Consider the following 26,884-nt stretch of genomic DNA (forward strand, 5'->3'; position numbering starts at 1 on the left):
AGTGACTGAATGCCACCTAGGTGGAGTTCCCCTTCCTCTGGTCACACTGCCCCCAAGCCGCCATCCTGAGTGGGTGCATGTCCATTGCTCTCTCCTTGGTGATCCCACTGGCTTCCCATCCCTCCAAGGAGCCCCAGCAGAGTTTCTGAAGTGCTCAGGTTCTGTCCCTGCCCTGTCTCAGCTGTCCCCCACTCCCACATCACCCCCTGCCCTCGCATCATCTATAAATGGGGCTTCACTGCCTCCTTCAGTGGGCTGAGTACCAGGGCTGCATGTGCATCTGCCGCCCAGCAGGGGCCCAACACGGGGAGCCCCCCACCCCCACCCCCCCGGCTCAGGAGGGGAGGGGCTGGTGGGACAGCCTTGGGCTCCTTGCTTGGTTCCATTAGGCCTGGACCTCCAGGTCCTGAGTGTGGCACAATCAGATGAAGTAGATCCCTTTCTGCTGAAGGTACTGAGTCGGAGCCAAGCACTCTCCGCTGAGGATACAGCCAGCTGGGGCTTCATAGCTCTTGGACCAGCCTCCCTCAGCCAGCAGCCTGCTAAAGGTGGGAGAGAAAACTGTGGGACTCCCCCTCCCCCTTCTTCTAGTAGCACGCAGCATATTCAGAGGTGAGCATGTGGTTTAGAATAAAGAGCTGGGGAGTTCCCGTCGTGGTGCAGTGGTTAACGAATCCGACTAGGAACCATGAGGTTGCGGGTTCGGTCCCTGCCCTTGCTCAGTGGGTTAACGATCCGGCGTTGCCTCGAGCTGTGGTGTAGGTTGCAGACTCGGCTCGGATCCTGTGTTGCTGTGGCTCTGGTGTAGGCCAGTGGCTACAGCTCCGATTCGACCCCTAGCCTGGGGACCTCCATATGCCGCAGGGCGGCCCAAAGAAATAGCAAAAAAAAAAAAAAAAGAATAAAGAGCTGGAGTTCCACCGTGGTGCAGCGGAAACGAATCTGACTAGGAACCATGAAGTTGTGGGTTCGATCCCTGGCCTTGCTCAGTGGGTTAAGGATCTGGCGTTGCCGTGAACTGTGGTGTAGGTTGCAGACATGGCTTGGATCTGGCATTGCTGAGGCTGTGGCAAAGGCTGGCAGCTGTAACTCTGATTAGACCCCTAGCCTGGGAACCTCCATATGCCTCGAGTGTGGCCCTAAAAAAAGCTCATTTTCCTTTGTTTTTAATGAAAAATAATATCATGGAGACCAAACCTGGAGATGGCTTTGGAAGGAGCTCCCTTCTGTGGTTAAGATACTCAGGGGACAGGCCAGGAAAAAGCCCTTGGTTCGTAGGTCTAGAAAATGAGGACACCATCCTTAGGGGTGACGTGAGCTATAGTGGCAGAGAGCCAGGCTTGTTTTATTGTGACAAAAAGCTAACAAGGGAGTTCCCGTCGTGGCGCGGTGGTTAACGAATCTGACTAGGAACCATGAGGTTGCGGGTTCGATCCCTGCCCTTGCTCAGTGGGTCAACGATCCAGCGTTGCCGTGAGCTGTGGTGTAGGTTGCAGACTCGGCTTGGATCCTGCATTGCCGTGGCTCTGGCGTAGGCCAGTGGCTACAGCTCCGATTCGACCCCTAGCCTGGGAACCTCCATATGCCGCGAGTGCGGCCCAAAGAAATAGCAAAAAAAGACCCCCCCCCCAAAAAAAGCTAACAAGCCAGAGAAACGTGTATACCCTGTTCTGAAAAGCACCCCAAAAGTACCAGAGATAAACAGGCAAAGCAGAAGAGGGGGAAGGTAGGCATGAGGGCGGAGACTGGCTGGGCAGCCTGCAGGAGCAGTGGCCCGCAGGGCAGCCAACCTGGCTGGCGCACGGGGTGACCACAGGCTGTGATGTGCAGAACAGAGGGAGCCAGTTTCTGTATATTTATTCGCATCTCATCTATACAAATATTTACAGATACAAACGGAACCACAGCAAAACTGCTGTAAAACCATTCAGACCCTCTTGATGGCTACTTCTCAGGACGCCCACAGTCAGTGGAGCAGCAGGGCTGCAGCCTGGCTGTGGAGTGGGCCAGCTGAGTACCTGGGCGTCAGCCAAGGGAAATAGCTGGGGATTATGGCTTCAGCATTCTCCCAGAGCGCATTCCTGAGTGCTGACAACGTGGGGCCCGAGCTGGGAGGGGCAGCTGTGGCTCACTCTCTTCCTGCCCCCAGAGTGTCTGCCTGGACCCTGTGCTGGCACGAGCATCTCTGAGCGGACCAAGAGGCCTTTCTGGCCTGGGGCTGCTCACCACCCTGCTGGCTGCTGTTTGGCAGCTGGAGGTGACAAGAGCTGCAGGCGCTGCCAGGGAACATTTGCTGGGGGAGCAGGAGCTGGCCCAGGGCAGGCAACCATGAGGAATAGGTCTTAGAAAGCAGCTCCCAGCTCCATGCCCAGAGGGGTAGGACTGTCAGTGCTGAGTGGGGTGTGGGGGGCTACCCGAGCACCTGCCTCCCGTCTTTGGCCTTGGGGCTGGGGAAGGAAGGGCCAGGACGCTGGACACAGCAAAACGAAGGTGCCCCAGCCCTCGTCCCTGGCTGCCTGGGGCTAAGTGCACGCATGGAGGGGTTTACTTTCTCAGGTCAGGGACCCAGGAGGCCCCAGCCCCCACCCCAGCCCTGGCGTGAGACAGCTATGGGGCTCTGTGGGCTGCCCTCACTCCTCTTAGGGTCCTGGTGTGGGGAGGCCCCATGGCTCCTGCTCCTCATTGCCAACTCCAGGAGGCGCAAGACGGCAGGGTAGCAAGGAGAGACCACAGGGTGGCTGGGGGCAGGCGTGGGCTTCAGGCCCCAGGGCCAGCACACGAGGAGTCACAGTGTCGGTCTCTCTCTCACACACACACACACCAGCCTCTTCTCTGGTAGGAGGCTTGTTCGCTTGCTGTCTGCCTCACACACACACACAGTCACAGAATGAATCCGAGTCTCTTATTGCTGCAGGGGGTGGGGTGTCAGGGATGGTTACTCAACGAAGAGAGAAAACAGCACCATCACTACGATGCCCGTGCAGAGCAGAAGCACTTGCTGCAGGGAGTGCCTGTGGGGAGAGGGGCCCACCTGAGGGGAGGTCCAGATGACCACTCTGGGCCCCAGTGGGGCCAGATCCCCCAGGAGCCTCAGGTTTGGGCATGTACACCAAGCCCGCTGCACCAGCTCAGGGGTGGCAGGGCTGAGAGGGAGGGGGTAGAGGCCCTGCAAAGAGCAGTCCCCATGGGTGGCTCACCACGGATCGTCTTCCTCCAAGAGGTCAGGCAGCACGTTCACCAGGGCGATGTAGAGAAAGCCACCAGAGGTGAAGGGCAGGATCCAGGCTACTGTCTCCTCTGCAGCAGGAGGAGAAGCCTTGACTGGCGAGGAGTCCTGAGGTCATGTGTGCTGCACCCCCACCCGCAGGGTGGACTGGGGCAGAACCCGGCCTGGATACCAGGGTCAGGGCAGCTGCGCCTTTGGCTGGGGCCCCTCTTCTGACCGCCACCTGCCACCACCACCCACCACGCCCGTACCTACTCCCTTGGGGGACTGTGTACAGATGGCGAAGCAGGCGCCCAGCAGGCCCCCCATTGCCGTCGAGAGCTGCAGCTTGGCTGCGCTCCATCGGTCAAAGCCGGCCCGGAGCAGGATGGCAAAGTCGCCCACCTGAGGGGAGGTCCAGACGATCACTCTGGGCCCCAGTGGGGCCAGATCCCCTGGGAGTCTCAGGCATGGGCATGTACACCGAGCCCCCTATACCAGCCCCATCGCTGGGACCCACCCCCAGCCCTCATTCCCTTGGTTGGGCCCCAATCTCAAGGGCGCTGGAGCGCGACTGAAATGGTGCCTGCAGCCTAGTAGGCTGAGCAGCTGCGGGCCTCCACGCTCCAGCTCCCCAACCACTGCTGGGCAGCCCCACCCCAGCTCCTTCCCCGCAGCTCCACGCCCACATGGCCGATCAGGGGAACCCTCTGGCGCTCACCTCATGGGGAATCTCATGCAGCAGGATAGCCATGGTGGTCAGGAACCCGATCTGCAGGGAGGGGAGTCTGTGGGGTCTGTGCCAAGGACTAGAGCACCCACTTGTCTGCTCATTCTACAAATATTTTCTCTGCACTGAGTGCCCTGGCTGGATACCATTTGGCTACTAGAATATAGCAGCGAATAAAACAGACAAGGAACCTTCCCTGAGAAGCTAACAGCCTGGAGGGGAGAGGCAAGGACTGAGTAAACACACAGGGACCCATGTAAGGACACACCGTGCCAAGTGCTATGGGTGAAAGGAGGGCCTGGGTGCCATTGGACAGGAGGGGCCTAATTGAGATGAGGGGTCAGCAAAGGCCTCTTTGAGGAAGTGCATTTTGCTCTGAGGCCTGAAGGATGAGGAGCTAGCTGTTCAAAGAGTGGGAGAAAGAACATGCCAAGCAGAGGCACGAGTGAGGTGGAGGCCATGGGAGAGGAAAGAGCTTGGGGTCAAAGCATAGAGGGCAGGGGGAGGAGGCGGGGGGAGAAGCATCAAGAAGCAGGCAGGGGCCAAATGTAGCAGCTTGGCAGAGGCCTGTGATCCCAACAAGGAGTGTTTATAGCAAGGAGAAGGGATCAGTGGTTGAGACAAAAGGAGACCATGTCCAGGAGAGCAGCAGGGAGGCTTAGATGCGGGTGTTGAGGGAGGGAGCTGGAAGGAGATTGAGTGGGGACACCTGGTCTGGAGGCAGAGCCACCTGGTCAACACAGGCACCATCACTCCCACCACACGGCCTGGGCCCCAGCTGCCCCAACCCCACTCACCTTCTTGCTCACAAGGAAGCTGGCAGCCACAGCCAGCCCATGAGTGAAGTTGTCTATGGTGTTGGCCAGCAGGTTGAGATAGCCACTGACCTGGGTGTGGGGAGAGAGAGCCGGGCTGAGTTGGGCAAGCTGGACTGAGCCGGGCCAGCCACTCAGGGTGGGGCGGCTGCAGGAGGAGGGGACCCTGAGTGGGCCACTCACTTTGATGTTCCGGACCACGGCGCTCAGGCCGGGCTCTGCAGCCGGCTGGGCCAGAGAGTGGCCTCCATTGAGCGCGGCAGCAGCTGCGGGGTCTTTGCTGGGGGCCTAGGGCCAGGAAAAGGAGGGAGAGGTGACATTAGATGCCCCCCCCCTCCACTTGGCCATGGTAGACAAGGGGAGCAAGAGATGGAGAAACAGACAAGAAGTACCCCTTTTATTTGTCTAGACTTTGCTGTCCAGTCATCCGGGAGCCCCCAAACCCAGCAGCCCCTCTGTCACCTGCACTGCTGTCACTGTCAGTCTGTGACAGCACGCCACACGCCAGGGGCTGATCATCCCCCGGTCCTTCCAAACGGGCTGGCCAGAGCTCCCAGAAAGGGCCAAGAGACCCTCTTTTCAGGACTTGATTCAGAGCCTGGGCCTCCAGGCCTGGGCACCGCCATAGAACAGGCTGACCTGTGTAGGCGCTGGGGTCTGGGGCTCACCTGGCTAGTCGCCTCCTTCTCCTTGCCGTCCAAGAACATCTTCTCCAACGCCAGGAATGTCAGGAAGCCAGCAATGACCCAAAGTCCCAGTTGCTGCTGCTGCTGTAGGCTCTGCCCCTCACCACCTGCAGGGGGTAGTACTGACAGGCCAAGCCCGGCCAGGGCCACAGAAGGGGGCCATTTGGAATGGGACCTAGTCCAGGGCAGTGACAGGGGCAGGGTACCAGGACTAGCTGGTAGCTGGAACCTAGGGACATCCATAGGGACTTGGGCACTGGGACCAGGACAAGTTCCCCGCCAGATGCCCAGAACCCCTCTTGCAGTCATTCTGCAGATTGGGCAGGACCTAGGCCATCCCTGGGCATGGGCACCGGTGTCCACACTCCCCTACTGCTCTCCTGCCCCCAGCCTGTGGCCTCACTCACCAGGGCCGGCGCTGTACGTGTAGGCCCACGCCTCAGGCAGCAGGTGGAGAAACACATTGCCCAGGAGTCCTCCCAAGGCAAAGCTGAGCAGCTGCTTCAGGCGCCAGGCCCCAGCTGTAAGACAGAGATGCAGGACTTGGGAGCTGAGCCACCAGAGCCTCTGGCCTGACCTCTGGCCCATCTAGCTGACTGGGCTCCTAGTGTGATCCCAGACAGACTGTGAGTCCCTGAGAGGCTGGATGTGGGCTGCTGGCCTTCCTGGGTCCCCCACCCCCCAGGCCCAGCAACAGCTGGCGCTCAGCAGGACTACACCACAACCTGCTGGGCCACTGTGGAGCCACAGCTCTTCAGGGTTAAGAGACTGGACCTGGGAGTTCCCCTGTGGCACACTGAGTTAAGGACTCGACATTGTCACTGCAGCAGCTTGGGTCAATGCTGTGGCACGGGTTTGAACCCTGACCCAGGAACTTCCACATGCCATGGGCACAGCCGAAAAAAAACAAAAGACAGGGCTTGGGAGCTGGACAGGTCCCAGTTCCCCACCCTCTAGCTGCTAACCTTGGGCAGATTACTTCCAGGAGGCAGTTTCATCAAACTGTGGACAACTGTAGTATCTACCTGATAGTGATCTTGTGGAAATTAAATAATAATACATACAGCAAGTGCTTTTTTTTGGCCACACCCATGGCATGCAGAAGCTCCAAAGCCAGGGATTGAAACCTGCATCACAGCAATGACAATGCCAGATCCTTTACCCACTAGGCCACCAGGGAACTCCACAAGTGCTTATTAAATGGAAATTTTTCTCAGCTACTGTGTTTGTTTTTGTTTTTGTTGTTGTTGTTTTGCTTTTTAGGGCCACACCTGTGGCATATAGAAGTCCCCAGGCTAGGGGTCTAATTGGAGCTACAGCTCCGAACCTATGCCACAGCCATAGTAATGCCAGATTCCAGCTGTGTCTGCGATCTACACTACAGCTCACGGCAACACCGGATCCTTAACTCACTGAGCGAGGCCAGGGATTGAACCCGCATCCTCATGGATACTAGTTGGATTTGTTTCTGCTGAGACACAACGGGAGCTCCCTCAGCTACTGTTACTTTCCAAAAAGTGACTTGAGGACTTTTTTTTTTTTCTTTTTCGGCCATCCTTGCAGAATATGGAAGTTCCTAGGCCAAGGATCAAATCCAAGTTGGGAGCTGTGATCTACACCACAGCTGCAGCAACACTGTATCCTGAACCACTTCACCGGGTCAGGAATCAAACTGGCATCTCCACAGAGACAAGCCAGATCATTAACCCACTGTGCCACAGCAGGAACTCCAGATTTGAGGACTTTTGCAGCCTTGCAATATCCAGAGTTGGAAGTTCCCTAAGGGGGCCATGTCGAATCTCTTGATTAGATAGACAAACTGAGGCCCAGAGGGCAGAGGCAGCTTGGTGGTGGGACGGAATCCCAGGAGAAGCTGCCACTTCCAGGCTATGTGACCTTGGGCTCCTCAAAGAACTTCTCTGTGCTTCTGCTTCCCCATTTGTAAAATGAGATAATAATCCAGGTCCTCCCTAGGTTGACCTCGCAGGGATGCTATGAGAGGGGCTGATCCGACACACAAGTAAGTCATTGGGGCTGTGTCCACAGCTGTGGTGCCAGCCCTCAGCCCAGTGCCTGGCAGAGATGTGTTCATAACCATCTGCTGAATGCACAGTTCCTGAACCTGGCAGGCACCACAGGCCCCTGGGACCCTCATTTCAAAGATTCCTGGGGCCCTGGTCCAAACCTACTATGTCATACTCTTTTTCTTTCTTTCTTTTTTTTTTTTTGCTTTTTAGGGCCGCACCCACGGCATATGGAGGTTTCCAGGCTAGGGGTCGAATGGGAGCTACGGCTGCTGGCCTACGCCAGAGCCACAACAACACCAGATCCAAGCCGCCTCCATGACATACACCTCAGCTCATGGCGATGTCAGATCCTTAACCCACTGAGTGAGGCCAGGGACTGAACCCGCATCCTCATGGGTTCATTAATGGCTGAGCCATGAAGGGAACTCCTACTATGTCATACCCTTGGGTGGGAGTGACAGGCACCTGCATTTTTAGCAGCTCCCCATCTGATCTTATTTTTCATTTTTCATTACAGCATGTCTCTTATGGATAGACAGCACATGCACACAACACAAAAGGGCAGCCAAGGAAAAGCCTCCGCCAGGCCTGTGCCCACCTCCCAGATCCCCTCCCCAGAGGCAGGCCGGCTACCAGCCTCTGGCATGTTCGTGGGTTAAGGGTGCCCCAGCGGCTCTGGGTTTGAGCACCCTTCAGCACTATGAGTCGGGACTTAAGGGAGAGGCAATGCTTCGCTTGCCTCAGCACCCAGGACCCAGCACAGAGCCCTTGCCTGGCTCCGGGCAGTCTTCTAAGTGCTTTACTAACATCAGTTCATTTAATCTCCACAGTAACACCTATGAGGTAGCTACTACTACTATCCCCATTTTTTTTTTTCTTTTAAGGTTGGGCATTTGGAGTTTCCCGTGGCTCAATGGGATCAGCATATGCTTGCTTGGGAGCACTGGGACACAGGTTTGATGCCGCGCCCAGCACAGTGAGTTAAAGATCCAGTGTTGCGGCTCAGATCTGATTCCTGAGGGTGGCCAAAAAACCACAAAACAAACAAACAAACAAACAAAAAATAAGGTTGGGCGCTTGAGGCAGAGTGAAGTTAAGAAACTTGCCCAATGCCACCCAACCCTTAGATGCAGAGCCAAGATCTGAACCCATGCAGCCTGGCATCCATACTTCCAGCCTCGCCTCTTGCTTCTCGGTGAATGTTGGCCGACTTTCACTGTTTCAGAATAAACCAGTGCACAAACAAATGGACAAATGAGCACAGCTCACTGGACCCAGGTGAGGAATTATGCTCTGTCCCCACCCTTACTTCAGACACACTGTGACTCGGGACACGGGACCCGGCTCTCCCAGAAAGAGCAGCAGCATGTTTCCCATGCTGCCGGCTGCCCCTGGGAGCCAGAGGAGGGTCACTCACCTTCCGAGCGCAGCGTGGTCCCCATCTCCAAGGGAATGACGAGCAACGGAAAGACCCCGCTGAGCCCCACCAAAAGTGAGCCCAGGAGGGAGCAGATCCAGGTGTCCAGCCTCTCTCCGCTCAGCAGGGCCCCCCAGGACTCACTTTCCTTACTGTCCAGGCGACAGGCCGCTGCCACCCCCTGGCTCCGGAGGGCCTGTTGGGATCCCCCAGCCCCTCCCAGGAGCTCCAGGGCAAGAGCAGTGAGCAAGAGGAGCCTTTGTCCTGCCATGCCACAGCCAGGGCAGGGACATCCAGGCATGCCACGTGCTGAAAAACACAAAGGCCACTTACGTGAGCTGCCACCCTTGGCCGCACACCTGCTTAGGAAACGTGGCATCTTAACCCTCCCCCCACTCCCAGAGGCCTTGGCACCGGGCCTCCTGCCTGCCTCCCCCTGGGGCCTCTGAGGACCCGAATGATGGGTGCATGGAGCAAAGCGGCTCTGCCCCTCCTCACCTCACTCCCAAGGACCACACATTTTTTCCTTGGGAGCCACTTCCAGACTGTGTGTCAGCCTGTCCGCCTGAGGCTAAACTTTCCTTAATGACAGGGTGAGGCGCTGGCTAGGTTCCCCTCAGCCACTGGCAGGCCTGGCCCAGCTGGATGTCTGGCTGCCAGGGGAGGCTTTGGGCCGGGATGTCCTCCAGTGAAGCACCCCCAGGGACAGAGGCCGGCACCACCTAGCTTGGTGGGGCAATAGGAGGAGTGCAGGTGGGGAAACCAACCAGCTGATCTAGATTAGGATCATTAGGGCTTCTTCCTAGGAAATGGGCCAAACAGGAGGTGGGACTGAAGACAGAGGCTCCTTCAGTTAGGAGCTGCCTCACAGATGTATAGAGCACAGGCTTTGAAGACCTGCCCTTGACTTTGTGCTCTGAGCTTATAGCTGCTGGTTGGGGGTAAATCCCTGAAGACTCTCTCTGAGCCTCAGTCTCCTTCTCTGTAGGATGGAGAGAATTTGCCTCCCTCACACAAATGAGATGAGCTTGCTAAACAGGTGAGCATGCCTGGCATGGATCAGGCACAGAAAGCCCTCCTTATGCTGCTGGGACCCAGGAGCAGTGGACACCTGGAGTGCACCCAGCGGATGGATCACAGGACCTGGATGTGAGTCAACCAAGAGGGAAGTACAAATCTGGAAACTCAGGCATGAGGTTTAAATGTGGTCTTCCCTGCCTCATGCTGGCTGTGACCTTGAGCCAGTGATGGCCGTGCCTCAGTTTTCCGCATTTGCTGATGGAGTTGGGAAGGGGGCGGGGGCGGGGGCGGAAAGCAGCTGTTAAAGATGCTCCAGTCTAGGCTCTCCAGGCCTTAAATCCGCAGGGCTCCACTGGGGACCAAAAAGCAGGACTGAGCCAGGCCTGACTTGGAGGCGGCGGCGGGTCACTTAAAGGTTAGAGGACCACAAGTTTGGAACAGAAGAGAGGGTACCGAGGGAGTCAGCAAGCGGAGAGAAAGGAGAAAGCAAGGAGCGGGAGAGTCAGGAGTGGAGAGCTGGAGAGTGGGAGATGGATGCGGAAGGGGAGAGAGAGGGAGAGATGAGGAGCGACGCGTGGGGAGCCGGGAGAAGAGCCCAAGGAAGTTGAATTCCCGGGCTCTGGGCAAGAGGCCCAGGTCTGATCTAGACAAGCCGGGCCGAAGTCAACGGGATGGGCAGGGTTTGTCCCGCCTGGGGCATGGGCCCTGAGGGTCGGGCGGTCACTCACCTTGCGGCGGCAGCGGCGGCGCTACGGGCGGCCCCGGCCATCCAGCTGCGGAGCCCCGCCCCGCCCCGGGTCTGCCCCGCCCGGCCCGGCCACCCGGCCCCCGGCCCGGAGCCGCCCCCCGCGCGCGGCCACGTCACACGGGACCTGTCCGGAACCCGACGCGCCGCGCGCCGCGGGGTAGTGGGGGAGCGGCCGTCGGAGCGCGCTTCCGCCTCGCGGCCATGGGGGACCCGGGCGGCTGGCGCACTTCCGCTCCGGCCGGACCGGGCACAGCGGGGAGGGTCGAGCGGAAGTGGGAGCCCGCTGGACACCGCACTCGGTCGGGCTAGGCAGGGCGTAGGCGGCGGCCTTCTAGGGACCACGAGCGGCCGGGTGGCTGGGCTTGAGGGCCTGGCCGCCGCTTCCTCTCTCGGGTGGCAGTCCCGGCCGCGGCCGCACGGGGGCGCGCTCGGCTTCTAGACTGTGCCGTTCCGAGCCGGGGCCGGGGCCGGTGCTGGGGCTTGGGGCCGGGGTCGGGGTGGGAGGATGGCTGCGGCACTCCTTCTCTGAGTCAGCCTGGTCTGGCTCCTCCATGAGCAAGGGAAAGGGGAAGTGTCTGCCGCAGGGAGGGGCCTAGCCTCGGGAACCTCAGAAGAGGGAATTTTATTCTTACTCATCGAATTATTTTTATGCTTTGGTTTTTCACTGGGAACCTCAGGCCTTTGTCTCCAGGGCTTGTAACCCTTTGGAGTCCAATGCACGGTGGCTTGACACTGCTGCTGGTAACTCCAAACCTGGGGGAGCAAGAGCTCTGTGCTTCCCTCACCTCAGATTAAGGCAGCAAACAATAGCATTATTATTATAACCGCAGTTTATTGCTGAACACCTGCCATTTACTCTGCTTGCATTGTCTTAAAGAACCCTCAGCCTAGCCCATTGAGGTGGGGTAGTTAGCCCAGGGTCACACAATAGCACGGATGACAGAGCCACAATTGAAACCTGAATATTCCTGAACCCAGGGCATGTGACAGCAGCTCTCATTTCTAGAGTCTTAGGAATCTGGCTTGGCATTTCCACTTTGCATCCTTCTCTGGGAATCAGCCAGGACCACCTATACTCAGGAACGGGCCCTTGGGTACTCATTTGGACAGAGATTGTGACAGGGTGGGAGTCTCTAAGCCTCTGACCCTCATCTGCCTCCTAGGGTACTTCCTTCATCCATCCTGTGTCACTTTCCCTTACTGGGGGCTCTGAGGGCACAAGTGTCATATGCTACACCAGTTGCCCTGTTCCACCTCACACTCCAACGCTGCCTTTCTTAGACCCCAATCCTACCAAGAAGGATCAGCTTTCCTCTGAAAGCCCCCTGTCTGCTTCCCCCTCAAGGCCCACAGTTCTGCCGGGACACCCTCCTCTTCCCCCGCCTAAGTTCTGAAGTGGAAACCCTAGGTTGATTACTTTGCAGAGGGAGGAGGAGGAGGACACTCAGGGATGCTGCTCTGGGATCTCTAAGATGCCCCCCATATATGCAAATCACTCCATCATATGCAAAGCACTTCACAATATACAAATGATTTCACAATAACATAGTCAGCATTCCCGCCTCTAGGGGCTGAGGGCTGCTGGCCACCAGCAAGGGGATGGACAAGACAGCGCTAGAAACACCACTTGCTGCCTTCCCACTGCCTTTTTCTCTCACCTGGCCTGGTGAGATTCCCTAATGTATTGGAGGTAGAGGTGGAGATGTTACTCTAGAAGATGACCTTGAGCCAGGAGGACCAAGTAGAAAGACACAGTGGGTGGGCAAGTGTGTGGCTGTTAAAAACAGTGAATTAAATCTGCCAGGGGCTTCCAGGTATTGATGAGTGAGAAAAGGGAGATGCAGAAATGTTTATTTAATATAATCTACTAATTTAAAATATATACAAAAAGGAGAGTTCCCATTGTGCCTCAGCAAAAACAAACCCGACTAATCTCCACGAGGACAAGGGTTCAATCCCTGGCCTTGCTCAGTGAGTTAAGGATCCAGTGTTGCCTTGAGCTGTGGTGCAGGTCGCAGGCACAGCCCTGATCTGGCATTGCTGTGACTTCGGTGTAGGCTGGCTTCTGCAGTTCTGATTCAACCCCTAGCCTGGGAACTTGCATATGTCATGGATGCGACCCTAAAAAATAAAGAGAAAAGAAAAAAAGGAAACACGTATGTGTACATGTAATTAAAGGTATTGGTATATCTAAGTCCTTGTATCATTGTGAGTACATCAAAATATGGAAGATCATACGTTGGGTTGATGACATGGATTCCATGGTGCGGGGAGGAAAAATATAAAAATGTAAAAGGAAAAGTTTGTAGTTCCCTCACAGCTCAGCAGGTTAAGGATCTGGTGTTGGTACTGCTGTGGCTCTGGGTACAGTTGTGGCTCTGGTTCAGTCCCTGGCCTGGGAATTTTTGCATGCTTCGGGCATAGCCAAAATAAGCAAACAAATAAATAAAAGGAAAAAATTTAAAAACACGTTAAAACCTGTATAAGATCACATTTATGGGAGTTCCTGCCGTGGTACGATGGGTTCAGAGGTGTCTCTGGAGCGCTGAGACAAAGGTTCAATCCCCGGCCTGGCACAGTGAGTTAAGGATCCAGTGTTGCTGAAGATGCAGCATAGGTTGCAACTGTGGCTTGGACTGATCCCTGGCCCGGGAACTCCATATGCTGCAGGGCATTCAAAAAAAGGAAAAAAAGATCACATTTATGCAATTATGTAAAAAAATAGATATATAAAAGCTTTTACATATGTATATAGGATGGCCTCCTAGCTTAATGGTTAAGACCACTAGATTCTGGTACCAGACTTCCTGAAGCAAGTTACTTAACTCCCTGTGCCTCTGTTTCCTCATCTGTAAAATTGATTTCTAAATCGAATAATGATGAGGATTAAATTAATGAATACACAAAAGAGAACTATGTCCAACTTATGCAAAGTTCTACTTAAGGATTAGATATTACAGAGTTCCTTGGTAGCCTAGTGGTTGAGGTCTTGGTGTTGTCACTACCGTGGCTCAGGTTTAATCCCTGGCCTGGGGGAACTTCCACAAGCCATGGGGACAGCCCCCCCAAAAAGGATCAGATATTACTATTATTATGTATATGTATGGATACATGAGTATAAAGAAAATATTACAGTAATGAAAATAACCAATATAGACACAGGGTAGGGGCCACTCCTCTCTTCTCCTTGCTGAGCATAGATGAATGTTTTTCAATACACTTATCAATCAGTTTGGAGGCCTCAGGGATTTCCTGGGCAAACTTTAGCAGGGTGAGATGAGCCTGGACACTGCTTGGCTCTGTGGGGCTGGGAGGCATCTGGGATTGGGGAGCTGTGGACACATTTCTCTGATTTCACTGAGTTGCCCAGGATCTGACTTTAATGTGCTGGTTCCTGGAGTTCCCATTGCGGTTCAGCACTAACGAACCTGCTAGCATCCATGAGGATGCGGATTTGATTCCTGGCCCCGCTCGGGAGGTTAGGGATCCGGTGTTGCCATGAGCTGTGGTGTAGGTCATCTAGGAGGCTCAGATCTGGTGTTACTGTGACTGTACTGTAGGCTGGCAGCTGCAACTCTGATTCAACCCCTAGCCTGGGAACTTCCATATGCTGCAGGTGCGGCCCTAAAAAGCAAGCAAACAAACAAACACATTGTTCCAGGCTTTGATATCTTTACTGGGAGTCTCTCTTGGCAACCAGGCTTCAGCTGTGAGACCAGCGTGGCCTGGCATTGCCGATGTTCTGACAACCCTCCCCCTCCACTGGGCTAGAGGCTCTTGGCTGGGGGTGGACGCACATGTCTTCTGCTTCCAGAGCGTGGCCCTCTGTGAGAAAGCAGGCCTTCTCCTTCTCAGGGCTTTCCATGGGGGCCCGCAGGCAGGCAGCTCTCTCTGGTAGAAGGGTATCTGAGTCTCAGGGTTCCCAGGGTCACGCGGAAAAGAAGCAGAGCCGGGTGCTCAGCCAGGGCCTGCCCCTCTGGAACCACTCGCTCTAACCCTCTTCCCAGAGCAGCCGTAGCTCCCTCAGGATTCCTAGGGTGCTGTCTCTCCTGAATTTCCAGCCCTGGCCGGATGAGGCTCCGTTGACTCCATGGCACGGCCCCACTCCCACCCCCTGTCCTTGCCTCAGCAACTCTTCCACGGGCAGCCCATGTACAGCGCACACAGCCAAGCTGCCCTGATTTCGGTCCAGCCTCCATGCCTTTACAACCCCCTTTGTAACTCCCACTCCACCCGGCAGGCCTGGCCCTCTCTCCCCCTTCCGCCATCTGTCGATTGAAATCCAGCCCGTTTACAAGGCTGCTTCCTCTCTGAAGCTTTCTGGGTCTGTCCAGGCCCTCGGTATTGTGTGTCTTTGGGGCCTGGGGCCCTGAGCCCTGTCGGGCCTTCTCTATCCCTTCCATCCCCCACCCCTGGTGTGGGCTTCTGGAAAGAAAGACAGGCTCTTGCCTATGCCCTGTATAGAAGCTGGTCCAGGGAGTTCCCACTGTGGCTCAGAGGTAACTAACCCAACTAGCAACCATGAAGATGTGGGTGCAATCCCTGGCCTCACTCTGTGGGTTAAGGATCTGGCGTTGCCGTGAGCTGTGGTATAGGTCGAAAAAGCAGCTCGGATCCTGTGTTGCTGTGGCTGTGACGTAGGCCGGCAGCTGTAGCTCTGATTTGACCTCTAGCCTGGGAACTTCCATATGCTGCACATATGGCCCTAAAAAGGAAAAAAATTAAAAGTTTGTCCAAATGAATTTAGTGTCTTTTTTTTTTTTTAAGGCTGCATCTGCGGCATATGGAAGTTCCTGGGCTAGGGATTGAATCAAAGCTGCAGATACCAGCCTACACCACAGCCACAGCAACACAGGGTTCAACTTAGGCTGCAGTTTTCAGCAATGCCAGATCCTTAACCCACTGAGTGAGGCCAGGGATTGAACCCACACCTTCATTCTCATGGACACTGTCGGGTTCTTAACCTGCTGAGCCACACCGGGAACTCCCTAATGTCTCCCTTCCCCTTCTCCTGCCTCAGAAGCACAGAGTGAGGTGAAATCCCTATATACTGTAATCTGAGCCTTTGCAGGCCTCTCTTTTATTTAATTTTTGTTTTTTCTTAGATTTGCTGACTTTTACCCCTTCCCTCCCATCACTCTACTTCCTTCTCAGGGGAATCTGAATTTTAACAGTGCTTTTTTTTTTTTTTTTTTTAAATAAAGCTAATAGACAATATTTTTGCCCAATCTGGCTTTTTTTTTTAATAAGGAAAAAAGCTGTTTTAAGGTTTTCTTTTACATTACATTAATAATTATAAACTTGTTTTTATAATTTTTCTCCTATACATCCTGCATAACCCTCACTTTTTTTTTTTTTTTTAATTTTTCAGTCATACCCGAGGCATATGGAAGTTCCCTGGGCCAGGAATTGAATCCAAGCTGCAGCTGGGACCTACACCAGATCCTTAATTTGCTGTACCCCAGTGGGAACTCCCTGTGTAACTCTTAATAAGTTTACTTTTAGATACTTTTGCATTTTGTGGGTATTTAAAAGAACATATTTTCCATTACATTTTAAATGTAGTGCACAGGAAGGCAAATTATTTTTATGTATTCCTTTGATACCTGGTACGCCAATGACATTTTCTGACCGGTTCTAATCATTTCTCAGTATTACTCTTGAGTCTTTTGGGTAGGTAATCATTTCATCTCCTAATAACAAAAGTATTAGAGGGAAGGAAACAACTTTTTTTTTTGGTAAAGATATGGTTTGGCTTGGTTTTGAACTTCATAGGAAGTATTTGTCTTCTGGGACTGGCTTTTTTACTCAACAACATGGGTACTAAGATTCATTCATGATATTAGGTGAAACTTGTTCATTTGCTTGTACTGCTGAACCACATGCCAAAGTGAAAGAATCCTCCATTTTTTTTTTTTTTAAGGCCACACCCGTGGCATATGGAGGTTCCCAGGTTAGGGGTCAAATCAAAGCTACAGCTGCCAACCTACACCACAGCCACAGCAACGCAGGATCTGCGCTGTGCCTGCAAACTACACCACAGCTAATGGCAATGCCGAATCCTTAACCCACTGAGCAGGGCCAGGGATCGAACCCACATCTTCATGGATACTAGTTAGGTTCATTAACCACTGAGCCATGATGGAAATTCCCTATTTACCCTTTGTGGGTTTTTGTTTTTGTTTTTGTTTTTTTGTCATTTTAGGGCCACACCCATGGCACATAGAGGTTCCAGGCTAGGGGATGACCTGGAGCTGTAGCCAGTGGCCTAAGCCCAGCTACAGCAATGCCCAGTCCAAGTTGTGTCTTCAACCTACACCACAGCTCACGGCAACGCCGGATCCTTAATCCACTGAGCCAGGTCATCGATTGAACGTTTACCCTCATGGATGCTAGTCAGATTCGTTTCCACTGAGCCATGACGGGAATTCCTACCCATTCTTTCATCAGTGGGCATTTGGGTTATTTTATAGAGTTTTGCTATTAAGAACAGTGCAGGAGTTCTCATTGTGGCACAGCAGAAATGATAACAGTGCCATCTTGAACGTTTTGGTCCCTGTCTCTTGGAGCACATGCCCAAGTTTCTCTTGATTTTTAAGCCTAGAGGGGATCCACTGGGCTTCAGCTTTGTAAGATAAAACCAGATTGTCTTCTCCAGTGATTGTACGGAGTTGCACTCTGACTAGCAACGCCCTGGAGATTCCGTGGCTCCTCCTCTTCTCCAAAGCCTAGTATTGTCAGACTAATTAAGTGTTGCCCCTCAAAGGGCATAAAATAGCATCTTGTCTTCATTTGCATTTCCCCCGTTACCAATGAACTTGAGCAGCCCTTAGAAGTTCATTGGACAAATGTGTTTGTTCCTCTGTAAAAAGACCTGTTCTCCTCTTTTACCTATTTTTCTGTTGGATTATTTCCCCCCACTATGGATTTGCAAGAGACCTTTCTGTATTTTTGATGCTTATCCTTTGCCGGGTGCACATGGCAAACGGCAGATGTCTCCTCCAGTTTGTGGCTTGCATTTCACTTTCTCTAAGGTGCCTCCACTTCTCTTGTCAATCCCACACCTGTGCCAGGGACGCCCATTGGCGGCATCGCTAGTGTGTGGCGGGCGGGGGGCTTGTGTCCTTCAGAACGCGGTACAAACCCACCCCAATGCTCCTCTTGCTCCCTGGGGCTTTAAGGGACCCCCACCTCCCTCCCACATGTGGCTGCTGCGGCCTGGATGGGGACCCCCTGCTGGCAGGGGTGGGCACCTTGCGGCAGGGAGGACCTCCCTGCGATGGTGCCCCTGCCCCCCTCCAGGAGTTATTTATCACTTCCGGCTCCTCACCTGGGGGCCGGGCCCCTCTCTGCTCCGCTGGGCAGCAGCCCGCGGCAGCTCGGGCGGGCGCTCCCTGGGGGCGGGCGGCCGCCAGGGAGGGGCGCTCCGGGCCGGCCCCTCCGGAGGCGGAGGCTGGGGCCAGGCCTGCGGCGGGGGCTGGGGTAGGGGGCGGAAGCTGCGCTAGCTGATAAGGGTTGATGTCGGTCCTGCGGTGAGACAGTGCGGGACCCTGCCTCCTCCCCCTGCCTGTGCCGAGCCCGCCCCGCACCCGCTCGTCCCAAGTCCCAGAGCCACGGTCCACCCGGCGTCCCCTGCCCCCAACCCGGGGCTTGCATCCTGGGCGGAGATCCCAAGGAGCCGTGGGGGATGGGGCTCCAGCCTGTTGGGTCTGTTCCAAACGTCAGTCATCTCAACTGGAAAATGGGGGTAGGAGTCTCCAGTTACCGCACAGGGCCGTTGCGGGTGGAGCAGGTGCAGGCTGGTGAAGTCCTCCGTGGATCTGGGCCTTTTGTCAAGGGTGGGTACCCTGAGCTCCTTGCCTTACCCCGGCTCTACCTGCTGACTCTCCAGGCTTCATCCCCATTGTATAGATGGGAAAGCGGGGGACTTGCCTTAAGTCACAGAGCCAGCCAGCAGGAAGCAAGTGGGGAGGGGGTTTAGAACTCTTTTTGTTGTCCCCAGACTGGGGACAGAGCTAGGTTTTGTGGAGCCTGATGCTTATACAATCTGGGGGCCCTCCTTAGGAAGAAAAGGTTACAAAATCACAAAAACAAATTTGCGGAGGCTTCTCTCTGGGGCCTTGGAAGGGGCCCAAGCAAGTGAGAAGCACAAGTCCAGCTTCTTGGTTTCCTGACCCCACCCTGCAGGGCCTTTGGAAGGGCTTGCTCCCCTCCTACAGAAGAGGGTCAGACACCCAACATGGTTGCAGGGTAGGCCCAAGACAACACAGCAGGGGCCTGGAGGAGTCCTGGGTGCAGCTGGGCGCAACCCCTTACATGCCCAGGCAGCCCTCCATCAGCCCAACCCCAAGAGCAGTCAAGCATTTGGTGACTGCAGCACAGCTGGGTAGGTCCCAGCCCTCCAGTCCCAACCACTCAAAGTTTAACTTGCACTCAGGTCCTCTGACCCTGTGGGCTGGTGGTGATAGGGAAAAATTCCTAGGAGAAAAGGAAGGAGGGGTGGGGGGAACCTGTCTCGGGCTGTGTAAGTGCATCTGGCGTGAAGTCACATGGGATTGAGGTTCAAGCCCCTGCAAGGCCATGTGACCTTGGGAAGACTCCTTCACCTAGGTTTCCTCATCTGTAAAATGGGAGTAATAATAGTACCAACTTGTCAGAGCTGTTATGAGGCTAAAATGAGGCCATGCATGAAGAAAGTCTGAGGTCTTGGCTTTCAGAAGCAAATTTCCTTTCTGTGAAGTCTCCAGGTCAGGAGAGGCCTCTTTCTCTCCATATTAGGGTTAAGTCACTTCCCCTGGGAGTGGTCTCTTGGTTGCAGAGTTGAAATTTAAACCCATGAATGTCTGGTAGCATGCCCTGGTCCTAACTTCCAGGGAACACTGCCCCCCTTGGGCCTGTCTCCCCAGGGGTTTAAGTGCTGCTGCTAGATATACATGCCCAGGGCAGGGAGCTGAGAGGACATTTGATTCAGGAGGCCATTCACCTTTCTGGATTTTATAACCTCTCTGCTCTCATGAGCACCTGAGGCTGCAATTTTTCCAAAATTGGCATCCTACAACCTGGACCAGGAGATGTAGGAGACTCCGGTGATGGGGACAGAATGGTGGAGCGGGGAATAGACCATGACCACAATCCTGGGCATCAGTGACACCCCCAAAAGGCTCAAAGTCTTCTAAACAAAGAAGTGCTGCTTTGTCTTATGGTTTGCATGGGATTTCTCCTGGGTTGGTAGACAAGAGAACTAAGTTCTCAGCTGAGAATTGTCCCTTCTAGCCTGCTGACCTTGCAGTCACTCCTCCCCTCTGAGCCTCAGTTTCCTCATCTGTGAAATGGGGATAAGAATACCTGCAGCTGCAAGGATTTTAAGATGTTGTGTACATCAAGTGCCTGGTGAATGGCACCGGTTGTTGACCTCAGTGGCTCTCTGAGGTCAGAAGGGGGTGTCTCAGGAGGTGTGCGAACAGAGGTGGGGAGTCCTGCCAGGGCAGGAGTTTGGGCCTCCAAGGTCTCCATCTCAGAGATGCAGCACTTTGGGGTAGGGCTGGGAACCCCAGCTCCACCACTCTCCCAGATAAAGACAGGTCAGAGCGAGGTCAGGGGCCCTGGGGCTGCAGAGAAGAACAGGGAGCCGAGGTTCTCAGGCAGGTGACAGGGAAAGGAGGGAGGAAGTGGGGGCTTCTGGGAGGAGACAGTCACTGTGTGATGCCGGCCGGCCACAAGATCACCCCCACGACCTCCTTTGTCCCCTCATTGATGACTTTCAAGTTAGGCGTTTTCCAAATGGGGAGACGGAGGCTCAGGGTAGTGAGCTCTCTTGCCTCGGGTCACATACTGCACGCTCTCAGATCTGTCTGGTTCTGCAGCCTGGACTCCAACAGTCACAGCCACTTTCTTATCTTATCTGCCTGACAAGGTTGTGAGTGAAGCAGCGTGATCTCAGAGGCTCAGAGGGATCCCGGGCCCTGCCACTGTCACCCACGCGCCCTGAGCTCTGGGCTGGCAGCTGCACCAGGAGATCGGGGTCTGGGGCCCAGGAAAATTTGCTCACATGAGAACAGACACCCCTGGAGTAATGGAGTGAGGACACTGTCTCAGGAAGTATCAAAGAGAGGCATCCTGTGTCTCCCCCAATGTCCCCCAACAGCTAGGAAGCTGGAGGAAGGCCTGCTGGGAAGCTGGGGGCATTGCTCATAAGGGGGCCCAAACTAAACAAAATATTTCTGAAATTCCGTATTCCTTTTTTTTTTTTTTTTGTCTTTTCGCCATTTCTTGGGCTGCTCCCACAGCACATGAAGGTTCCCAGGGGTCGAATCGGAGCTGTAGCCACTGGCCTACACCAGAGCCACAGCAACACGGGATCCGAGCCGCGTCTGCAACCTACACTACAGCTCACAGCAACGCCAGATCCTTAACCCACTGAGCAAGGGCAGGGACCGAACCCGCAACCTCATGGTTCCTAGTCGGATTCGTTAACCACTGAGCCAGGACGAGAACTCCTGAAAGTCCTTATTCTTATCTTAAATTCATCCAGATTTGTATCCATTTTATTTATTTATTTATTTTAACTAAAAAAAAAAAAAAAAAATTGGAGGGGGTAGTTCTTGTTTTTGCTCGGCGGTAACAAACCTGACTAGTATCCATGAGGATGTGGGTTGGATCCTTGGCCCCGCTCAGTGGGTTAAAGATCTGGTGTTGCCATAAGCTGCGATGTAGGTCGCAGACATGGCTGAGATCTGGCGTTGCTGTGGCTGTGGTGTAGGCCGGCAGCTACAGCTCCCGTTGGACCCCTAGCCTGGGAACCTCCATATGCTGCAGGTGCGGCCCTAGAAAGAAAATAAATAAATAAATAAAATGGAGTTTTTTTGGTCATGCTCACAGCTTATGGAAGTTCCTAGGCCAGGGATCAAACCTGAGCCAAAACAGAGACCCACACTGCTACAGTGACAACACCAGGTCCTTAACCCACTGTGCTACAGGAGAACTCCCTGGATCCTTTGTGTAGGTGGGCTTTCCTCTGCTCTTTAAGATGAGTTTCCACTTCCAGTCTCTACCTGAGTGGACACTCCCAGGAAGACATGCCATGGTGCCTCCAGTGGCTGCGTCTATCTGCTGCCTTGCAACATGGACTTCAGGCCCTGGGTCCCTGGGTCTGGTTTAAGAAAGTGCAGGGATAGAGCCGAGGCCAAGGCCCTGCCAGTTCTCACAGTCCAGGGCTCTCCCCACCTCTGCCCCATGCTCTTGCCTCTTGCTTTGGCCCTCCCGTCTCCTCTCATAGACGTTTGTCATCCCAGGCCTACTGTCCCACTGGGAATTCTCAGGCTATATCACCCCTCCCTTCATGCCCTGAGGGTCCTTGTCCAGAGGGGCAGCAGCTGCTTCCAGCCCGCCCTGCTGGGCAGTCTGACTCCTCACCTCCCCAGACGAGCACACGACTTGAGGAACTTCCATGCCCAATTGGAGGAAACTGAGGCCCAGAGGTGAAAGGTGTTTTGCACCACGAGAAGGATGGTAGGATGCCCAGGGAAACTCTGGGCAGGTGGGGTGCCCAGGCCTGGGGAGGGGGCACCAGATCTGGGCCCCAGCCAGGGATGCAGAAGGGAGGAGGGAAGGCCGTGGGGCGCCGGGGGCTGCCGCCTGGCAGGTCCCCGTGCCCAGGGTAGGGAAGTTTCTTATTTCTCCTGCTCCGACTTCCCCCTTTGATTTATTATAGCCATGAAATGCTCTGCTCTCTTCTCTTTTCCTTGCTGTCCCCGGGGCTGGAGGAGCACAGGCCTCCCAGGCAGGGGCCCTGGCCTTGTTGGATTCCCATCTCCTTTCAAGGGTTGAGCCCCCAAGGGCCAGAAGTGAGAGGTGAGTCGGAGCAGGCAGGGCGGGATGAGGAGGGACCCGACCTCCCAAAGGCTAGCCTGGGTAGGACCCCAGGGGCTGGCGGAGTCTCAGTTGGGAAGGGCTGGGGCCGGGCACAGGGTGTGGCAGGTGTGGACTTGACAGCAGACAGCTCCCTGGGGTTGTGGGGGTGGCGGGCTCCGGGCCAACGGCCTCAGCCAAGCTTGGGGATGGAGTCCTGTAAAGCCTGAAGGGCCCGTGCAGAGTCCTCGAATGCTAACCAGCAGGTCAGAGAACTGGCTTCTCTGTGACCCCTGACCCCGTATTCCAATTTAATGATGGCCAAAGCAGGCCTGACTCAGGCATCCCGCCTGAGGGGATGGGACTGAGAGCCCAGAGGAAGGCGTGAGGCCGGAGGCTCAGGAGACCCCCGGTTCCTCCAGGCCATAGCCGGACATCACCTGGTGGCCTGGCCCAGGCAGGTGAGGGCTAGAGTCTGTCCGTCCAGCCCCTCGGCGGGCCTGGTGGCCGGAGCGTTCCTGGCCGCCGCTGTGCGGTGCCTGTGGTAACGGGGCTGTTGGCGTTTTGCAATGGGCCGGGGGTGGGGAGGCTGCGCACACATGCTTCCTGTGGTGACTGGGCGCTTCCTGTTTTCTCAGGCGCCGGACTTGCTACTGCCGATGTGGAAACAGGGGCAGCTGCAGCCCGGGTGGCTCCGGGCTGGGTGCCCCGACCCTGCCCAGAGGGGCCTAAGTGGGCCCGCCACCCCAGGCCCCGACTCGGGCAGTAAATGGCCTGGGTTACCCGCCACACCAAGCCCCGTCCTTCCCCATCCCCGACCGCTTCCGCCCAGAGGAAGGGGCCAGGCAGGGCTGTCCCTCAAGGCTGAGCAGGTGGTCCAGGAGGTCAGAGGTCCAGGTGGGAGCACTGGCCTCAGCTCTGTCGTTTGCTCACGGAGTAACTTTGGCCATCCCTGCCCCACGGCAGACATGGTCTCCCCTCGTATGCGGTGATCTGAAATCTCTCACCCCTTTCTGCTCCAGTTCTGACGTCGCTTAGTTTTCCCGTCCCAAGAGCCTTAGCTTCGGGGGCAGGGGGTGAGCACTGAGACTGGGATCTGGTTGGGGGGGGTTTTCTGGCCTCGGCCTTGACAGAGAAGGGACTTGGAGAGAAGTGGGCGGGGGGAGGTGGTTGGTCAGGTGGGGCAAGCAGACTTAGAACAAGGCGTGGAGGCGGGAAGGCCAGGATCAGGTTTGGAGCTGCTTGGTGATGGGCATATGGGCATATGGGTAGGTAGGTGACAAGGTTGATCTGGAAGGATTCAAAGTGAGAGAAAGATGTTAGGATGCTCTTTATTCCTGCAGACTCTAGGAGAGTCTCTGATACCCGCCCCCCATTTTTCCTCAGAGAAAAGACAAGCAGTGGTTTGGAGATCGGGGGCAGGGCCAGCCCTTCCCTTCCCTCTGCCAAGATGATGAGTGCCCATGTGGTGCCATCTGGGGACCTCAGGAGGGCCCTGAACCCGTGTCCCATGCCAGGTGCCTGGAGTTCCACCGCCAGGGCCAGGCCTTAGAATTTGGCATTGCCCTCTTCCCTAATGTGTTTTGTTTTGTTTTTAAGCTGCTCTTTCGAGACGGGGAGGGGAGATGACTTTGCTTCTTGTTGAGTTTGCTGACAGCGTCTGACCTCAGGAAGAAGAGTTTCTTTGCAGGAAGGCCCAGGCCCGAGACCCCTGGGAACTACCAGTCCACTGACTGAGTTTGGCCACCCCTTTGGTGGAGGAATCTTTGAGATGCCCACCTCACGAGTAGCGCCCTCCCCGTAAATCTCGAGGCCTGCCTACTGCAGACAGCATGAGGACTGATTCCAGCCAGAGGCCTCGGGGATCCTAAGATCCAGAGGCCCAGCCTGAAGGGCCATCAGGCCTGCCTGGCCCCCACCATCCCATCTTCTGCCTTGGTGCCTTGGTGCCTTGGGTCAGCCCAAGTGCTGAGTTGGCGGCTCAGCAGCTGCTTCTGCCCAAGGAGGCCCAGTTATAAATAAGCCCAGTGTGGCCAAGTCATCAAGTTCTGCCCCAGCTGCATTACCTCAGTGACCACAGGTTGGGGCTGTCCAGACCCAGGCCCACCAGAACCTGTCCCCCCAGGCCAAAGCTGGGCCAGCCTTGGTGCCTGCTAGGGTCCTCAAATCCAGGGTTTGAGCATCTGCAGCCGCTCAGACCTGGACCTTCCTGGACACAGGCCACAGAAGGGGCAGGGCCCATCCCGCCTGCACGGAGCCAGCAGCTATTTACAAACCGAAACCGGGAGAAGTGAAGTGGCTGCGGCCAAAGTGGCTCCAGGCCCCCAGCCCCCACTCCCACTCCATCCCCTGCGGCCCCCTCCCCCTCCCTCATGGCTTCCTCTTTCCTTCCCCACACAGCTCCCCAACCTCCCACTGCCCGGCCAGCTTTCTCTGGACAAGCTGCCAGCACCTCGAGTGACCCCCAGCCCCACAGCTGCGTGTCTGGAGCAGGGGGTGTGGGGGGGTCCCTTTCACCTACTCACCTCCAGGACCCCATCAGTCTGGGCTCCTAGAGCGGCCCCCTCCCACCCGAGCCCAGCCCACTCTGGCCTGCCCAAGGCAGATTCCCACAGCTCTCAGTTCCCCTTCGTGCCTGGAAAAGCTCCAGCACCAATGGCCACCATGACACTGCCCAAGGGCAGCTTCTCTGGGGGCCCAAGGAATCTGGGGTACTGTGGTGGCACTTGGGGCACCTGGGGCCTTCAAGGGGCATCTTTCTGGGCAGGAGGCCCTGGTCATCACTCTCTGAGTTGGGGTTGGGCCCACTGGGTGGGCTGGTCTGAGTCACGGGCCCTGGTGCAGGGCAGAATTGAGCTGGGACAGACAGACCCTGGGGCCGAGGCCACGACACACGTCGCTTAGGACCTGGCAGGCAGGATGGTGCTGTTCCAGGCAGAGATAACAGCCAACTTAAGTAATACCGATTTCTGATAAATGATCAACTCCCTCACATTGGCGCACAGGGTGACTGTTCCTGTCAGTCGGTTCTGTCTCTAGATCAGCCTATGCCATTATCTCCATCATAAAGTGGACACTGGGGCTCAGAGGGGAAGTCACGTGTTCAAGGCTACCCAGCTGGATGGAAAGGGTCTGGACTGAGGTTCAAGATTTCCTGACACCCAGTTGCCCTCTCTTGCTCCATCTGGCACCCCAGTCTCCCATCCGGGAGGACAGAGGTTTCCCAGCACTGTGACAAGGCAGGAGTGGGGTGGCCTGAAGCTCAAGGGGAAGTAGGCCTCGGACAGCGGGGTTGCCAGATGGGGTCGTCAGTGCCCAGTGCCCCATTCCTGGCCCCCGGGAAGGCTCTGCCTGTCCTGTTCCTCGCCTCCCATCAAGTTCCAGCTGAGGCAAAGCCCTGGCCCAGGCCCCCTTCAGTTGTAGTCAGTGGCTGCATTTCACCTAACTTCTCTGAGCCTCAGAATCCTCTTCTGCAAGTTGTCACTCCGCAAACACAGAGCACCGGCTCGATGCCAGCCCCAGGCTAGGTGCAGGGTGTCTCTAGAGCTAGGATGAGGCTGCTGCCATGGTTCTGGGGAGGAGGCAGATGAGTTATGTTATCCTGAGAACTCTGAGAGGGAAACTGAGGCTGTGGGACACCAAGAAGAAGTGACAAGGGCTTCCTGGGGCGAGGAGGGTGCCACTTGGGATGGGATAGGAAAGAGTTCCCCAGAAAAAGCAGCGGGGGATGGGCTCTCCATGCTGAGTCACGCCCCTGTGCTTTGGTGCTAGTGGTTCCCACGGTCCAAGTCCAGGGCCCTTCCTTCCTCTGGGGGCAGTGAACTCCTACCCATCTGTCAGGGTCCATGGACACACCATAGCACAACTGGACCTGGCCTGGCTTGATGGCTCCTCACCTCCCTCTTCCCACCCTGGGCCTGAGCAGATCTGGACACCAGGCCTCCTTGGTCACGACACCCTCGCCAGCCCCACCCAGGCAGGCATCTGCTCCCGGGCTCGAGCCCCCGCCGTCCTCTGCTCCGAAAAGCACCGTTTCCCTTTTCTGGGTGACCACACGCCATGCACAGGGAATTTCCATCTTAGCCTGTGGAGCCTCTGATTCACTCAGGGCCCTTAGGCAGTTAACTCCTTCCGGCTCCGTGTCTCCTACTCCTGCACCCCAGGCTGCCCCCTCATACCAGCCTGGGACCCCTCGGCAGCTTCAAACTGGCCTTGGGCCCCACGGCCTGGAAATCAGGCCCGCTCCTCACTCACAGGCCCCCTCAGGACCCTCCCACTCCTATCCAGTCACAGAGACCCCCGTCCCACCGGCTCCGGGCACACACACTGGGGCAGCTTTGGGCTGAGAGCACAGGCTTTGGAGGAAGATAAGCCTGGCCCTGCCCTGAT

General features: G+C 55.7%; 2 protein-coding genes and 1 pseudogene across 7 annotated transcripts in view; 2 read left to right on the plus strand and 1 right to left on the minus strand.

Moving 5' to 3' along the window:
• Positions 1 to 1,840: 1,840 nt before the first annotated feature.
• SLC39A13 (solute carrier family 39 member 13) lies at positions 1,841 to 10,784 on the minus strand. Of its 6 annotated transcripts, none has more exons than XM_003122808.7 (10): positions 10,629 to 10,784; positions 8,881 to 9,189; positions 5,844 to 5,957; positions 5,419 to 5,543; positions 4,934 to 5,038; positions 4,733 to 4,822; positions 3,927 to 3,977; positions 3,478 to 3,610; positions 3,198 to 3,297; positions 1,841 to 3,011 (listed from the first exon to the last, which is right to left on the minus strand). In XM_003122808.7, exons 2-10 carry the CDS (start codon positions 9,179 to 9,181, stop codon positions 2,936 to 2,938), a joined length of 1,095 nt encoding a protein of 364 aa, XP_003122856.1. In that variant the 5' UTR covers positions 9,182 to 9,189; positions 10,629 to 10,784; the 3' UTR covers positions 1,841 to 2,935. The 6 variants fall into 6 exon arrangements, 4 of the variants coding, with proteins under 4 accessions (XP_003122856.1, XP_084867318.1, XP_084867320.1 ...); XM_085011192.1 differs by having other exon boundaries at positions 3,198 to 3,321; XR_014836990.1 differs by lacking the exon at positions 3,478 to 3,610.
• Positions 10,785 to 22,346: 11,562 nt separating this feature from the next.
• Positions 22,347 to 26,884, plus strand: part of SPI1 (Spi-1 proto-oncogene) — a 31,130-nt gene continuing 26,592 nt past the window's right edge. The window contains exon 1 of the mRNA XM_085009749.1: positions 22,347 to 22,502. Coding sequence (XP_084865875.1) covers positions 22,366 to 22,502 — 137 coding nt within the window. The 5' untranslated portion in view covers positions 22,347 to 22,365. The remainder of the gene's footprint in view (positions 22,503 to 26,884) is intronic.
• LOC146405262 (uncharacterized) lies at positions 22,523 to 25,549 on the plus strand (annotated as a pseudogene).

The sequence above is a fragment of the Sus scrofa genome, chromosome 2 (genome assembly GCF_054392235.1).
Source record: "Sus scrofa isolate SSC_HxYL_T2T_F1_AM1 chromosome 2, Sscrofa_HxYL_maternal_Yorkshire_Landrace_v2.0, whole genome shotgun sequence".
Classification (NCBI taxonomy): Eukaryota; Metazoa; Chordata; class Mammalia; order Artiodactyla; family Suidae; genus Sus; species Sus scrofa.